This window comes from Falco cherrug, chromosome 2 (genome assembly GCF_023634085.1).
Source record: "Falco cherrug isolate bFalChe1 chromosome 2, bFalChe1.pri, whole genome shotgun sequence".
NCBI classification, from domain to species: Eukaryota; Metazoa; Chordata; class Aves; order Falconiformes; family Falconidae; genus Falco; species Falco cherrug.
In genome coordinates, this window is record NC_073698.1 from 80,641,242 (window position 1) to 80,657,592 (window position 16,351).

General features: G+C 38.7%; 1 protein-coding gene across 1 annotated transcript in view; it reads left to right on the top strand.

Moving 5' to 3' along the window:
* PDXK (pyridoxal kinase) overlaps positions 1-16,351 on the top strand; it is a 51,459-nt gene that overhangs the window by 16,100 nt on the left and 19,008 nt on the right. Inside the window, exons 2-3 of the mRNA XM_055701414.1 lie at positions 8,762-8,816; positions 15,670-15,774. Of these exons, the coding sequence (XP_055557389.1) occupies positions 8,762-8,816; positions 15,670-15,774 (160 nt within the window). The remainder of the gene's footprint in view (positions 1-8,761; positions 8,817-15,669; positions 15,775-16,351) is intronic.

Sequence of the window (16,351 nt, forward strand, 5' to 3'; positions counted from 1 at the left end):
AAGTACAGTACCAGTACAGCAGAGATTGTGGCAGCACGCATATAGGGTACATATAATGCAGTATCACTGATTCTGTGCAGTGTAAGTTCCTTAAGCTCTTCTTTCCTAGCTGTATTCTTACTGTGTATGAGAGGAACAGGATGTTGGCTTTTTACATCAGAGTTCAAGTGATACTAGTTTAAGCACAATGCTTTGCAGAGTTGATGGTCTCCTTTCTTTGTCATTGTTTACTGGTAATATGCTTCCATATGAGCATAACACTTGTCCAGTTCACAGGGCTTTATGAAGGCTTATATTTTTAGTGCTTTTAGGAGGTGAATATTTGAAACAGCATTTATTTTTTACAACTTCTGATACTGAAATCTGTAGTACTGGTGTGTTTAATATAGCAGGATGATAGACCATGTTCTCCAGACGCTTTCCTTCAACTTCTTTAAATGACAGCACGGTGGTGAGAAAAGGTTTGGAAGTACAAAATGATCTGGAGGTCAGACTGTGATGACGTTGTGCTTTAGAACATCCATATCTTGATCAAGTGTGTGGCTAGCTGAGAAATCCTTCAGTAGCAGAATTTGTTTTCAGCAGGAGGATGAGTGCATACACTAAAAGGTTCAAAGGCAGTATACTCTTTTAGAATTGGTTTAAAACAACACCCTAATATCTGTCATGGTTCCTTGCTTCTCAGGCTCTCCGCGAGGACATGTTTTCTCTGCAGAGACAATCGCTTTAAACTCTGGCAAGAGATATTAGTGGAACGTAATAGACAAGCCTGACTGCCTAAGTGAAAGCAGTGAGATCTGCCTGGGGTTTATGACTTGGTGAATCATTCCTAGGCATCACAATTTAGTCATCAAGTAGGAAAGCAGCTGAAATCAGTGGTTGTTTCTGAAAATATACCTGCATGTTGATCTTGCCAGGTAAAGGAAAATGCATCAGTAGCACAGTTGAGGTTACATCTCTAAATCCTTCATTTGGAATTCTGTGCATAATTCACACTGCTGCCTTATTAGACTCTGTCTGGATGGTTTTGATTCACTTGTCTAGTGTGAGTTAACCATCTTTTCAGTATTAATGTTTACTGTTACTTTGCTCTAACTCATCATTCTGTTACCCTCCGTTGGCACAAAGGACATACCTGGCTTGGATGGTTCATCAGTTGAATATTAAATGAAACAGTCTGACTTTACTTACAAAGTGAGTATCTTGCTACAAAGCAGAAGAGTTAAGTGCAAGGAAGGTAAGTGTTGGAACACAGTGCTGCATTTATTTTGGGAGAACTAGAAGCAAGAAAGTCAAATCCTCCTTTCAAAAGTGGAGTCTTAAATGTTCTTTTTCCCTGGTTAGCAGAATCTTGTTCCTTCCTTCTTCTTAGCCAGTGCCCTTTTCTTGTCAAGCTGCCTTTCCCTTGGAGATAAACTCAACTTGTAGAGATGTGAACAAGCAAATTATATAGTGAGATTTTCACCTGTGGCATATTTGTAGCTCAGATCTGGATGTGAAGCTCTAATTACACATACAAGAAATGAGGAACCTTGTGTTCACGATAAAAGGATCTATGTGAATGATTGTCTGAGCTTGATTTGCAACTTCAACCTCTGATACTTTCCCTGCATTTATGGTTTACAAAGTTTGGTTTGTGGGCTCACCTGGAAAAATTTGTTTTGATGTGTTCTGGTACGGTAAAGCCCACATTTTCCAAAACTGAGAACTTTGAAGGAACCGGAGAGTTTGGATGGAGGTCTCAGCTTTGTTTCATGAAATATAGGTAGCAACCTGTGAAAGTGTGTCAGGGGACATGAATACTATGGAAGAATCATGTATGCAGTTTACAAAGTCTGTTTTTATACAATCTTTTTTTTTTTATTATTCACACTACTTTTTTTTTTTTTCTCTCTGCCTTTCACTCATTGTTCCAGATTTTTCCTCTAACTTGAGCTGCAGTACTGCTTTGTGGTTCTGGTTTCAAAATCTTAAAATGAAATGCTACCAGAGGCATAAACCCAGTGCCCAAAGAGGGAAGTATGTAGCGACCATTTTGCAGAATAGAGAGGTATTTTTAATTGAATTTCATTCTTGCAGAAGTAGGTCATTGTTCTCTGAGGTTGTCTAAATTAAGTGCAAACTAAAACAATCTAGTTAAATTGGTTCGCTGACCATTTAACAGCAAAGGACTTACATGTTAGCTTTGCCAGTAAAGATAGTAAACATACCATACTACTGGTTTTTATCCTTGTAACCAGAACTTTAGGATAGGTAGTAGGTGATATTTTTGTGTGGTTTTACACATGGAGTTCTACTAACACTGAGCTTTTTGTATGTAGCAGTATCATCGAATGATGGAGTGACCCAGGCTGGAAGGGGCCTCAGGAGGTCCCCAGTCCAACCTTCTGCTCAAAGCCGGGTCAGCACTATGTTCAGCCTGCGTTGCTCAGGGCTTTGTCCTCCTGGGTTTCGAAAACCTCCAGGGACAGCAATTCCACAGCATCTAAATATTTCTCTAAATATGTAAAATAAAGCCTTGGAAATTTTTGTGGTTTTTTCTAGTGTTTAGTACCTAGGAAAGCAATAAAACACAGTTCAGGTAAGAAGTTAATGTAATTCAAGTGATGGATTTTCTTGCACACTTAGGAGATTTGAGACACACACCACTGACCCCCCAAGCTTTTTTCCCCCCCAAACTGCATACAAGCAAGGAAAAAGGAGGACATCTTGAGTACTGTAATGAAGCTGGAAAAAGCTGCTTCCTAAACAAACTTAACAGTCAGGAAATTGGAACAGGTATTTGTTTGTTCAGCACTGGGCATGAGGGGGATAGTTCCTCCTAGCTCGGCTCTGGTTCTCAAGTTACTTCTTTATATACATTTAGTTGCATCAATATTCAATATATTTCCTAGAACAGGCGGTGCTCATGCAAATTATTTACATCTTGCATAACAGTCTCAATTGCTTATGCACAGTCTCTTTTGGGTGGTTATCCTCAACCTCCTGGTGGTCGATAGGGATGAAGGCCATATGTCTTCCTCATCTGGAACTTTTCACTACTTCCTTGTGCATGCTGTCTACTCATTTTCATTGTTGTTAAACCACAAAACTGGTTAAGGCTGCTTCACATCCCGATGGCTGCTTCACATCCTGACAGCTGCTTTTCTTAAGCTCTCTGCTTGGCTGTTCTTAAAATGTTCTGTAACAAAATGTTGGTTTTTTTCTTTCCTTGTTATCAATAAAGTCTGTGATACTTTTGGAAATTTAATTTTTTCCCTGCAGAAGCATAGTAAAGTTGCAAGACATATTTTAAACGGAAACAGAGTAAATGAGAATGTTTATTAATATTTATTCTGAGGAAGAGCTAATCTTTGAAGTTCAGAGTTTTCTGTCTCAAGTGGTATTAATGATCAAATACCAAACAGGATTACAAGGTAAAAATGAGTACTTTTATTTGTCTCCAGACCATTGGTACATGATGTAGATTACACAAATATGAACATAAAGCTTAGAAATCATTAAAACTGAACTTGAGATGTTGAATTTGCTTCAAAATCTTCCTGTTAACTTCTGTTGCTACACTGAAAGTTTTCCGTAATGTGGAATATTTCTTTCTTGTTTTACAATCCACACGCCGCCCTCCACCTTTTACATAACAGGCACAACTTAGACTGTCCACTTGAAGGAAATGTATGTTTCTAATCTTTCATTTCTAACAATTTTAGGTATTATTTCTTTGCAATGAAGAAATAGCGTGTTTCAGTGTATGTATGATTGAAATGTTTTATGGAAGGGAAAGGATGACAGACTGTAAATTTTAAACAAACCTCTAATTCATTAACACAGTGGCAAAGTCCAAAAGGTTGTATTTTTAAAGGTGAACCGGAACTCAGGTTTAGCTATATTTATAACCTATGTAACTCAAGACATCTTCTGTGTCTCTAGGTCTTTAGGTTGTTCTACTAGTAAAACAATTGGTATCACTTATAAAATTTGAATCTTGAAGGAGATCCATTTTCTGGCTTTTTATTTGTGGCTTGGTGGTTGGGTGTAAGTTTAAATTATTTGTGCTTTTAGGAAAACTAGGCTGTTGGTTCAGTTTTCCAAAAAGAACCAACACCTTTAGCAATTGTCCATGCATTATGAAGTTTCTTCCTTTCTTCTGTGTTGATTTTTCCCTTGAGGACTTGCTAGTTTGAAGATGAGCATTCTGATAAGTTCTGTAGACTAGGTGTCTGCACAGATGATGCACCTTCTTTTTGCAAGGCTGGGATAGCCCTTTCTGCATTGGGAAGAACTGGGTGATGTTTGTCCCTTTCCTTCAGTTATTTGTGATGAAGAGCTAAGTCCAGTTTGATCTCATGCATCCCATTGGAGTGTATGTGTTTCATGCTAGCTGTTTCTTCAAATGCATTCTGCTTCAGTGTATGTATTTTGATTTAATCTCCAAAATACTATTCTGAAATGCATCATTCAGGTCTGCAAGCCATGCTTTCCAAATACAAAACTCTGTTTTTGATGTTTTGTGATTTATTTTTAGAAATGTAACAGTTCTGCTTCCTTTGCTTAAAGATTCACCCATTTTTCTCTGAGACTTCAGTCGCAGTAAATGTCACTATATGATGTGATATAGGCAACCTTAGTTTGGGTATTAAGAACATTGTTTGATATGTGCTTAGAGTGGAGGCTGAGAGATTTAGTCTGAACTCAGTTATCTTCTTCCTTTGAAGAGGGTTTATCATCCTTACCCAAACTGGCTGTGGGTTTAGGTTTGCACAGGATTTGCAGTTCTGTGGACAATTTATACTTATACAGAATGACAGCAGAGGGAGAGCGTGGAAACCAGAAATTGTTCTCTACTGGAGGGCCTGGAAGGGACCAGATCATCCACAACAGGGGGTAGTGGTAATGTAGATGATGTGTCTCCCTGGCAGCTGCAGCCCTGGACACTTGCACAGTATCTGCCATAATAATAATCTCAGTCCTCACACTAATAAAATCTGAAGGCTGTAGTTCTGACATAAGCAAAACTCAAGTGGGAGTGAGTTCCTCCAGTTTATTTACACAGAGGTGCAAGGAACACATCATGCGTACACACACAGAAAAAGGACAGTTTTAACACCCCGAATTGGGTCATTTTGCAAACGTAGCAGACTGATGTGCAAAGAAATTCAGGAGGCAAAGGGAAAACGGTGCATCAGGGAGTATGAGGTGAAGCTGTCATTATCTCAATAAAGGCATTTGCCACACAGGTGGACCTGGCAAAGTGCTACTTGTGGCTTCTGATGTATTTTTTAAGCAAAGCATAGAGACGGCTGTGGATTTCAGTGGACGGTGATAAACCATTACTAGCTTGAATTTGTTCTCTGACTGAATGCCACAAAACTACTGTATAGATCTAACTGTATTTAACTGGCATATATATAACAGTACTTAACTTCAGAAACACGAAGAGGTTTGTTTCTGTATGTAGGAAAAATTGTCAGTAAAATCAGAGTGGACTGATTTTAGATCCATGAATTCAGATAAGTAATTGAAATGTGTTTCATATCAACAACCAAGAAACTTGATGGATATAACTGAGTTTAGTCCTGTTATAAATTTGTACTTTCAATTTTCCAAAGGAAAGGTTGATTTTCACTGGTTTATGACATTGGAAGAATTGTTGATATCCAAATAAGTGCATAATTTTGGGCGATACTCGATACTTTGCAAAATTTTTTTGTATGATTTATGTGTTTCAATACATTTGCTCTGATCTCAGGAGGTAGTTAACTTTCACTTAAGATTTATTTGACATCTGGTTGGGGTAGAAATTTCTAGCTAAATCAATTAAACCTCAAAATTAATGCTTTTAGTTAGCTCTGCCTAACAAATTAAAAATGAGTACATATTCAAAAATTATCGAGGCATCTTTTGAATACAGCTCCCTTTGTAAGCAGGGAAAGCGTTCATCATTCAATGAATCAGAAACTGCTTCTGATATGTATGGTCTTCTAGATATGCAAGGATGATAGTTACTAGTACTGGTTTTTAATTGTTCATTGAAGGAGGAAGATAACATTTCCTTATCCAGTTTAAATGATCAGGTTGTTAAAATGAACTACACAAACTGAAATCAAGACGCAGTTTTCTCTGTAGCCATAGAAATGATTGCTGTCAAAAGCTGCTTCTAGCACTTCAATATACCCTGTTTTCAAGCCGTCTTCCAGTGACTACATTCCATGAGACTCTTCAATGCAGTTTGCTTGGTAGCAAACATGCACTGGCTTAACATGACTTCAGCTTTCTTTTTGATTATTTTAATACTTTATACTAAGCCTAGACCTTAACATCTGTTGGTCTCGTTTCAAAGGTAGTACTAATTAGGGAGTTTAACTGTACTTTGTTTAAATGACATTTAATGTCTTTTAATTACTCTGTTTTGCTAAGAGTCTTTGTAAAAGGGAATTCCTTGGAGTAACTCTGGCTTAATTTGGGGGGTTGAATCAGAACTAGAGAATTTTGTAATTAGGTGTGTTATATGACAGTCATATGCACTTATTCAAAACTAAACTTTAGAGCAAATTAGAAACTGTGACAGAGTAGACTAATGCCAGTAAATGGCTTTAAAGGCTTTTTAGCCTGTTTTGCACTGATAAGAAAAGTGAGAATATCGAGCTCCCTTGTGGACTTTTCCTCAGCTATTCGAAAGCTCTTTAACTCACTTTTTACCAAGCATACAGCTAAGCTAACCTGGCACCTAGCTGTCTCCAAGAACGATGGTCTTCCTTGTATTTTCTCTTCTGCTGGTTGAAGCAGATTAATTGGCCAAAACAAACCAAAATCCCTAATCTTACAGAAAAGTTTGTTGAGGAGTCTAATGATAGCTTGTGCTGGTGGAGACAGTAAAGGAGGACTGTCTTTCTGGTGACCATCAGTTGGTACAGTGCTTATCTGTGTTGTAGAACAGCCCTCCCTACAAGCAGTTGTGTGTGCTTTTCTTCCCTAAAGTGCTAAGTGTAAAACCTGATTAGTTAGTAAATCATAGTGTGTTCTGTAGTGTTAAGTGTTAAATAGTTGGAGAGACGTGATCTAAATATTGCACAGAAATGGATTAAATCTTCATTGTTGCCAAGATGTTTGAAGGAAAGAAGAACTTCTTAGGTCTGTTTATTGCAGGGAGGGGAATCAAATATGGGATGACAGTCTGGTTAGAGGCAGTATTCTGATTTATTTCTTTGAAGAGCCTGTGCAGGCATCAAGGTTAAGGTCATAACAGTATTGCCATGTTCTCACCCCTTTAATTCCTGGGTCTTTAAAATAAAATCTGCCAAGGTGAAACAAGAAACTGGGGTAAGAGTAGAAGCTGAGGTTAATTTTAACTTGATCATGCTGAGACAACCCACCATTCTGTCTATGATTAATGTAAGATTACTTTGCTTTCTGGTTAGGACTAAACATAAATCTTTATTGTATATTGAAAGAAGAGACTTACTCTGTGAATACCTGTGTGGAATCTGAGCTGTGAAATGATAGAAATGCAGCACCTGCAGGCAGAAGAAACTACCTGTTGCAGCACATAGCTCCATGTTGTAACAGCCCAGGGTTTGAAATAAGGGGCTTAACGCTTAATAGCTTTCATGTGCAAAAGTACATGCACAGGGAAAGCCTAATGTCTGGCACCATACACCCAGAGATTTTAATATATGTGAGGGGGATGCCTTTGTGATAAAAAGAGAGAGGCGTGCATCTCAATGAAAAACGTGACTGGCAAAAGCTTCGTTTGTTCACTCTCCCCTCCTCTGCAAATTGCCTGAAAGTGGATCATAAACAGTGATGCATCATTACTATTATCTCCTGGTATGACTCACTGAGCCATACATAGAAGCTTGTCTTTTGAGGAGAATTCTTACTCAGAGCAAGTAGGATGTGGAAACAAATATTAAATGTCAGACTGTTATGTCACTGTTGCATTAGAATTTCTTTCATGGCAGATAAAAATGGGTTGAACAGCAATGCCTGTCTGTATTAAACAGGTATTGTCAGGTTAAAAATCCTCATTAGTTTTCTCCTGATTTAGCGCTCTTATTTTCATAATATTATATCTTTTGGGGCCACAAGAATGCGTTTGTTGATCACACTAGCTAATTCTTGGGTATTTCAATATTTAGATTGCTGGTAATGCAAGGGAGCAAGGTGGCTTTTGGAGCATGCTTTAGGCTTTTTTTACTTTGTGTTTTTAAGAGCTCTCTCCCTTTGATTGACTGATCATGCCCCAAATTAATTCTCTGTGATTTTTTTCTATTCTCTTTTAGTTGTGAAGAAACTGCTTGTGACATCCAAGTATGGCTCATAACATTGATCCCTTTTAAGATTCTTCTGTCCTTCTTTTAGAAAGATTGGCTTTCTGGAATACTTACTGCATCCTCCCTCCACATTTTTCATTAATTTAGTACCTTGCTTTTCTTGACAAGAAAGACTAGCCAAGGCTTTCTTCAGTGTTTCTGCTGGACCAGCCTCTCCATCCTTATCCCCAGCTGAACTCTAGCCTGAGGATCCAGAACTCTGTTTTTCTGGTGCTGTTGCCAGTGTGACGTTTGTTCCATGTCTACCGCTGTAGTGAAGTACTGCGTTGTTTGTTTATATTGCATGTGTGTTGACTCAGCTTTCACTTCAAAACAGTGCTCAAGATTTTTAAATATACACTGGGAAATCAGAATCCTCTCTTGTGTTTTGTGACATTAATAATGTATTAACAAAGCTGTGTTAGTAAAAGTATTCTTGTGTTCTGTTACAGGTTTTGGGATTTGAAGTTGATACAGTGAACTCTGTCCAGTTTTCAAACCACACAGGTAAAATTTTACACGTGTCTTCAGATAACCACTCCACAGTCACTCAGTTCTACTCAACATGTGGCTCACCTCATCACATGACAGTGGAAAGGAGATGGGTCTGATGTTTTCACTCACATTTTCAGGATATAGAGCAGAAACATAATTTTCATGTTTTGATTCCAGTCTCACAGAAGTCTGAATTTGGGATTAGGGCATGATAAGACACAGTAGTGTCCTGTTCTGCTACTTTACAGTGTGAGTTTCTTTTGTTAGGCAGTAATCTAATTAATTCAGACAGTGAAATAACGCAAATACGGCCTTCTACACAGACAGGCATGTGAACTGGGGAGTCTTCAGTACTGTTTTCTGTATGTTACGGCTATATAATGCTCATAATTATGTTACCAACACAAACATCAAAAGAATACGCAGCTAGACATGTTTCCTCTCTTTATGTGCCCACCCAGATGGCTAGCACGTAATCCTCATTCTGGAGGGCGGAAGGGGGTGGTGCACACCAAATACATTTGGGTGTATTTTTACTTAGGTTCTAAGCCTGAGTATCACGCACTCACATAATACTTTCAGACTTTCTAAAACTCACAGTGGTAGAGGACTTTATTTTCCAAAAGAAAGCTTAAATTTATGTGTATTTTAGCAATACCTTTTACCCATAAAGGTAAAAGTGACTTAGTGACTTGCTATTTTTGGATCAATGGAGACACATCTACTGTAGTGGTGGTGGCAGGTTGTTTGAGGGGAGATCTTTAGATAAAGAAATTCTAAGGGTGTCTTAAAAAATAATCCAGGAACAAATTCTGACTTTAACATCTTGGAAAAGAGCTCAAATTGTTTCTGACGAAGAAAAGGGGGGGGGGAAGAAGTCAAAAGTTGTGATACTTTCCTACTATCTCACAAGTACAGCTTTATTAATAAACTACTAATATTTGGACCAGAGAGCAGACCAAGAAGCCTCTGTCCTCTCTTACTATGTTGAACTCCATGCAGCTTTCAAAAAGTTATAAAATATTCCCATCATGGAAGGAGTTTAGTGTCACCCAGAGAAGAAGAAAGGAATGTTTCAAAGGTAGCTAGAAAGCCATCTCTGCTTGTAGAGAAAAGGCATGAAAGAGGTAATAATTAAACAAGGGATGGGGGCCTTTTGTGGCTCAGGCAAAAAGCTGCTTATTATGCTTCTACCCTTTGGCACAGTACAAAGGTTCTGTCGTATTTATAAGAGATACTTAGGTGTGACTTACTTTTCTTTAATGTATTCAGTTTTGGAGTTGGGTATTTTTTGTTGTTTGGTGTTTGATAGCTGGGTAAAACTGTTGTACTTTCCGAAAATTAAGCAATTTTTTCATGTGAAATAACTTAGCACTCAAAATGGATGAGCACTTGTTGTTTGTTGGCTTTCAGTTTCAAGATAAAATCTGCTTTAAAGGGTGTTAAAAGAGTGTAATAGAGGTTTTATTGGATGATAAACTGAATGTGTTTGAAGGTAGGAAAATTACACTACCAACAGGATGACCAGGCTCTTAAAACATCTTAAAAACAAAAAATCCAAACCTTCAATATCTTAAAAAGAAAAAAAAAATGTAATAGTATCACAAGTGGAGAAATGTTACTGGTGCTTCATTTGAAGTTTGGCAATTAAGGTAGCAGAAGGAACAACAAATTAGGGATTTCCATGCCACCCCTACCACTACACTCCCCGCCAAAAAGGCCTAAATGAACATCCCAAAACTAAAAGTGTCTCAGGGATCACAAGTCTTTAAAATACTTGGATCTTTTATTTTGTCTCCTGATGTTTTAGGAGTCACTTTCTTTTTTTTTTCTGTAATCTTGATTGTTTTATAAATGCGCTTAGAAAATCCCAAAGATTGCTGCACTGCACAACCTCATGGCTTTGGGAAACAGACCTTTCAGAAAAAAATTCACAATACTGTGTTTGACACTTGCCAAGCGTGTGTAAAAGGAGATTATACGTAGAAGTGTCGGTCATTTGGTTGGAAGAGTAAGGAATGGCAAAGAAAGGAGGGGCCCATACATATTCCCTTTCATGTCAGGTCTAGTTGTCTAGCACTGCAGTTTTCCTATGAAATCCTTTCTACCCTTTCTTAAATTGAAGGATAGATTCTAAGTCCAGTGGCTTTGAACCTCCTCTTTGGGATAGTCATGTAGGTAGGAACATGTGGTATCCTCATAAGAAGACTTTTCAAAGCTGAGCATGTATGCATGCCTGCACACCAACTAGCACTAGCACCTGGAAATCCATTTACTGCGGCAGGGATTTAGGAACAGAAACTGCCATGCTGGGCTGTGGCTTGTCTGGAACAGTGCTGCAATACACGGGAATAGTGTGCTGGGTGAATTGCTGAAGGTAACTTGATTTTTGTATGAGAACAAGATCTTATGAGACCCTTTTCTGTGGCCATCATTAAAACTGAAGGCCAAATTTCTGCTTCAAAATCTAGCTGTGACCTGTAGTTTCTCAAAGAATGCCACATACCAGAGGGGCACAGGTACGAAATTGTGTGAGGTTTTAGACACAGCATTCTTTCTTTCCCCATCCCCATCTTTAAACCTGATATTGTCAGCAAAAGATAAAATGCAGAGGGAATTTATGACCAACATGCTTTCTTTGGTGAATTATTGCTTTTTTTTTTTTTTTTTTTTGCCTTGTCTTTAAATTAGTAAGATACCACGAGCCTATTTCTGCTGACTCCTGCTCAGAAAATTCAGCTTTCTTCAGTCTCTGATAATCCTGAAATTTGGAAAATGTCTTTTAAATCAGTCCCTCTGGGAGAACAGTTTGTCATGCTGCTTAGTGAAGAACTTTTATGATGAGAGTGTGAGTGTGACTCACCCTTGAATGGCATCTTGCTTCATGCACAAATAAAAGAAGCTGTCATGCAACCTGCAAAGATTCTATGCTAGCTATTATATTTTACTGTGTTGTTTACAGAAGCATTTAGTCCTCTGATGTGCAAAAATGAAAATTAGATATTTTTTTTGTTGATTTTTTTGGGGTGCATTTTTAATTCTTCAGTGATTTGCATTTTTGTTTTTTATTGGTAGGTTAATGGTAAGCATATAATGTACTTACTTTGCCATCCAAATCACACCTTGGAAACTGCTCCAGAGTAAATAGCCTGGTTTTTTTCTTGTTCCTTTTCTTTTTATTCTTAAGCAAAGCAGTTTTGACTTCCACTTAGCGGGTCTGTAGTGGGTGGTTGGGTTGGCAGATAGGTCTGATACATGAGAAATTATAATTCTGTCTAATTTATGTGATTCTCCACAGTCTACCGCCCATATGCAGTCATTCACATCTGTGTAGTGCAGGACAAAAAGAAAAGATCTCTGCTCCTGCCTAACACTGGTAGTATTTTACTCCCACACTGACCAGCTGTAAAAAATCCAATGGAGAATTTGGTACTGTATTTCTGGTTTTGTTGAAGGCCACCTGGTAGCTGAAGATTAAGTCAGATGTTTAGACCAGGTTGTATGCCAGAGTTTACATGTGAATTTTGTGACACAGCTGGGACCAGATTGTCTGCCCATCATGTTCTTAAACACTAGTTCTTTCTTCCTTTTTCCCACGTGAAATACTTGGTTACTGAAGCCACTTGGAATAGATTTGTAGGGAGCAGCACAGGAGCAGCTCAAACCTCAGAACAGAACGTTCTGGTTTGGAAAACAAATCTTACGTGCCCTGCTATACTTAAATGGTAGCTTGTTTTTTGTTTTGTTTTGGGTTGTTCTTTTCTTCTTCTGGTATGCCTGTGTTTTTTATTCTTTTTTCCTTGTTTTTGGAAGTAATTAAGAGGCTTATAAATCCATTCCAGAGGAGGAAAAAATGTGTACCAGTGGAGGCAGGCAAGAAAGAAAAGTATGTAAATTCGTCTTGAGTGCAATATTTGGCTGCCTTTCTTGGCTGCTTTTGGTTTTGGGGTTTTTTTCATGCAGATGAACCAAGACATTTCCTTGGAGACTAATGAACACATTTACCATTTTAGAGGGATGAGTGACAAGAGGCATTGTATCTTACCTGTTTTCATTCCCTTATCTGCTAAAAGCAAATATATAACATTTAATTGCAGTAAAAGGCCATAACACAGATAAGCAGAAGGGGCATAAAGATGTTTAAATGGTCATGTTCATTTTTGTGTTTAAAATTATTATTAATCTGGGAGACTAATACTGTCAGTCTGAGCCAAGTGCAGTTTTGGAGAGCTGTATACTGATTTGCAGTGTTCTCTCTGCTCTCAGTCCAGCACTGAGGGGAATTATTTGGTGGTTTTGCAGCCAAAACAAGGACTTGGCTTCCTTCTTTTTTGCCTTTCCCCTTTCGTAATAGTCCCTCTCCCTGGGACCCCAAGGTATCCATCCTTCAGTTGGAAGTGAAACCTTTTTTGAACATGAATAACTGGGGTTTTCTTCTGTCCCTCTGTAGAAGCTGCTTTTTTGGTTATATATTCTACGAGGAAAGTAAGAGAAATGCAGGGTCATGGGATTTGCCCCTTGTTCATCATGTTACATGAAGTTTAGTCTGGGGAAAGGCCTTAGGGTTGTTTCCATGTTGCTGCCAGTTTTGAATTGGTTTGTTTCTTCTTACTCGAACATAATTCAGTTCCTTGTGAAATCACACTTTTCTGCAGATCCAGTGAAGACATTGCCCCTTTTCTTCTGTCTGAACAGCTGGGGCTTCCCTGAAAACCTCCCTAGGACTTTTTTTTCCCTCCAGTTACTATGATTAGACTTTAGTTTGTATTACGCATGTTATCAGATGATAGAAAAGGTCCTCTAGATATTGTTGGAAGTCATCACTACAGAGTTTGGACAATGTCCCTGTCCCATGTGAATAACTTAAAATTCCTGAGCTAAGCTGGGCTGCTACCTAACATTTTGTTGCTATATTTATTTTCCTCCCTCAGTGGAGGATAGGGGTGGCACAGACCCTGTGCCTTGACTGAGAGGGCTTGAGATAGGAAGGCGAGCTTCTAGATAAACAGTGAATGTGCAGGGTCCCTCTGTAGGAATGTCTCCCCAAAGTATCTAGATTGTCTGGACGATCTATCATAGTTATTTTTACGGCCGTGTGCAAGATGAATGACTGCTCTTTTGCCAGCTGACCTTGATTCTGGGTGAAAACTACACTCAGTTTCATTGACAGGCACAATGGTATAAGAAAGACTCCGTTGTGTGCCTGTATGGACTGGCTTTGCAGTGCTAATAGAAGTAGAGATTTCAGGGAGAGGACTGATTATTTCTATCTGAAGCTGCAGATGTGACAGAGCGAACATCTGCATTGTGTTAAATAAGCCAAACACTTGAGTAAGTTGTAGTTGAGGGTTCCTCATACTTGGGGCTAGACATGTGCCTAGGTGTTGCTGTTCTGAATACCACTATGCTCTGCAATGGAACTGCAGCCCAAACATATGGGAATCCCTCATTTTGTCCGTTTCTTCACAGAGACTTTTTAAAATACATTTGCTAGGGAGAGGATTGTAGTGGCTGATGTGAGTCAGTCCCCCAGCCAGCTGGCAGCAAGTCGTGTTTTAGACCTAGGCCTTTGTGAGCTGAGGAGAACAAAATGACCCATCTGCTCACCCTACTGTGGTGTATTTGCATTCATAAGAAGGAAAACTGAAAAATGTGCTTATCCTAGGCTCTAGGCACCTTTTGGCAGTTACTTAGAGTGATAATCAAAGCCAACTGTTTTTACCACAGAATTTTCTAACTCTTAAGAGCAGAAGTTAAAACAAACAAAATACCATTGCCTTCACACAGGGGTGGTGTGAAAGCAGATGCCTCATTTAACATTTCATTTTTCCTAGTTCCACTTAATAAAAAGATTTTGATAAACTCTGAATTCATGGAGGTTGGAAGGGTTAGATTGTGAGTGCTTCATCTAATATCCTGGAGGAAGCTCTGTTGTTATATACAAGGGAGTGATGGCTGCCATCTACATGGGCAGGCTTTGATGACAAGGTGCAGGATGCATTTACATTTTTCAACAAACATTTAGAGTCTGTCAAGGAAGACTTTTTTTTTTTTTTTTTCTTTTTCTTGAAATTGGCTGCCATGGAGCTTGGTCCTTTTTTTGCTGAAATCAGTCCAACTTCTCCCAAGTAATTTCAGCATCCATCCATGTCTTAGCCAAGAATATTGGCTTGTAATTCTACGACATCGTTCAAGGGTAAGAGTGTATGGATATTATTTGTCTGTTTATAGTGTCTTTCTGATACTCATTTGCCTCCTCCAGGATCCTCAGCATTAAAACTATTTTTGGAAGAAATTCTGCCAGATTACACTGGTATGTTTAAAGAGCATCCATGACAATGTTCTGCTGTGGTCAGTCTATTCGTTACGTGCAGGTCCCCGTGAACACCATATGTGATGGGTGCAGCAGTGCTGCATGCTTGTGTCCAGACAGATCCACAAGCCTATTTAAGCTTGTCATCTAGCTGTCAATGTTTTTCTTTTTTTATAGCATAAAATAACAAAACCAGATTATACTGACACCCTCCCCCAATCAAGTCTAAGCCATACGTTTGTCCCCCTCCACACAGGAAAAGTATGGTTGTATAGGCTCCAGGGTAAATCTTGCAGGAGGTCATGTGTGGGCAGTCTCAATCGCCAATGCAGTCATTCTAGTTCCTTTGGGAAACAGAGGTGCTAAGGAGTTGTTGAGCACAGCAACTGTTCTGCTGACAGCAGCTTTCATTCAGCAACAGTGTTTTACAGAAGAGGAGGTGGCAATGCCTTCTGGTGCCAATATCTGATACGGTCCCTCCATGTGTATCATCTGTGTGATCCTAAATAGAAAATCTAGTTCTTGAAAAATTATCTGGCATTTACTTTGCAGGTTATGCCCACTGGAAGGGTCAGGTGTTAAATTCAGATGAACTTCATGAGCTCTATGAAGGACTTAAGCTGAACAAGGTCAACCGGTATGATTATGTACTCACAGGTAAGAAGCTTGTTCCTTGAACTTCCCATGAGATGTAAACAAAAGTAAAGAAATATAAACCATATCCCTCATTATTCCAAACCAAGCAATTAAGTTTTCCTTCCTTTGAGTCCTTCTGCAGTTTCATCTGTATATTGTCGTCTCAACTGCTCATGCTGTTTAGTTTAAAGCAGCCAGTGTTCTGCCTGAAGGTTTTAATTGATGGGTAAATTGATCCCCCCATATAGTTTACAGACTCATACAGGGCAGTCATGTACAGACTTGATTAATGTTTTGGGAGTGCCTCTACTGAAAAAAGGATGAGGAATTATCAGAGTGTTATTTTAAAATTTATTATGAGTTTAAGTCTTTCTCTTAAATTTGCAGTACTGGCACGCTGCAGTACTGTAGCATGATTTTATAAACAGTTGTCCTTGCTTTTTCTACTTGAACTTTAGGGGGTAGTGCTTTGGATACAGGGCAGAGTATAAGCAGGGTTGGATTTTGGTTTTGACTTTGTAGACTCTCTTGATTATTTTTTTTTGCTGTTGTTACTATGTAGGTCCTCTGAGTGGATACAGTTCTGCAGGACATAAAT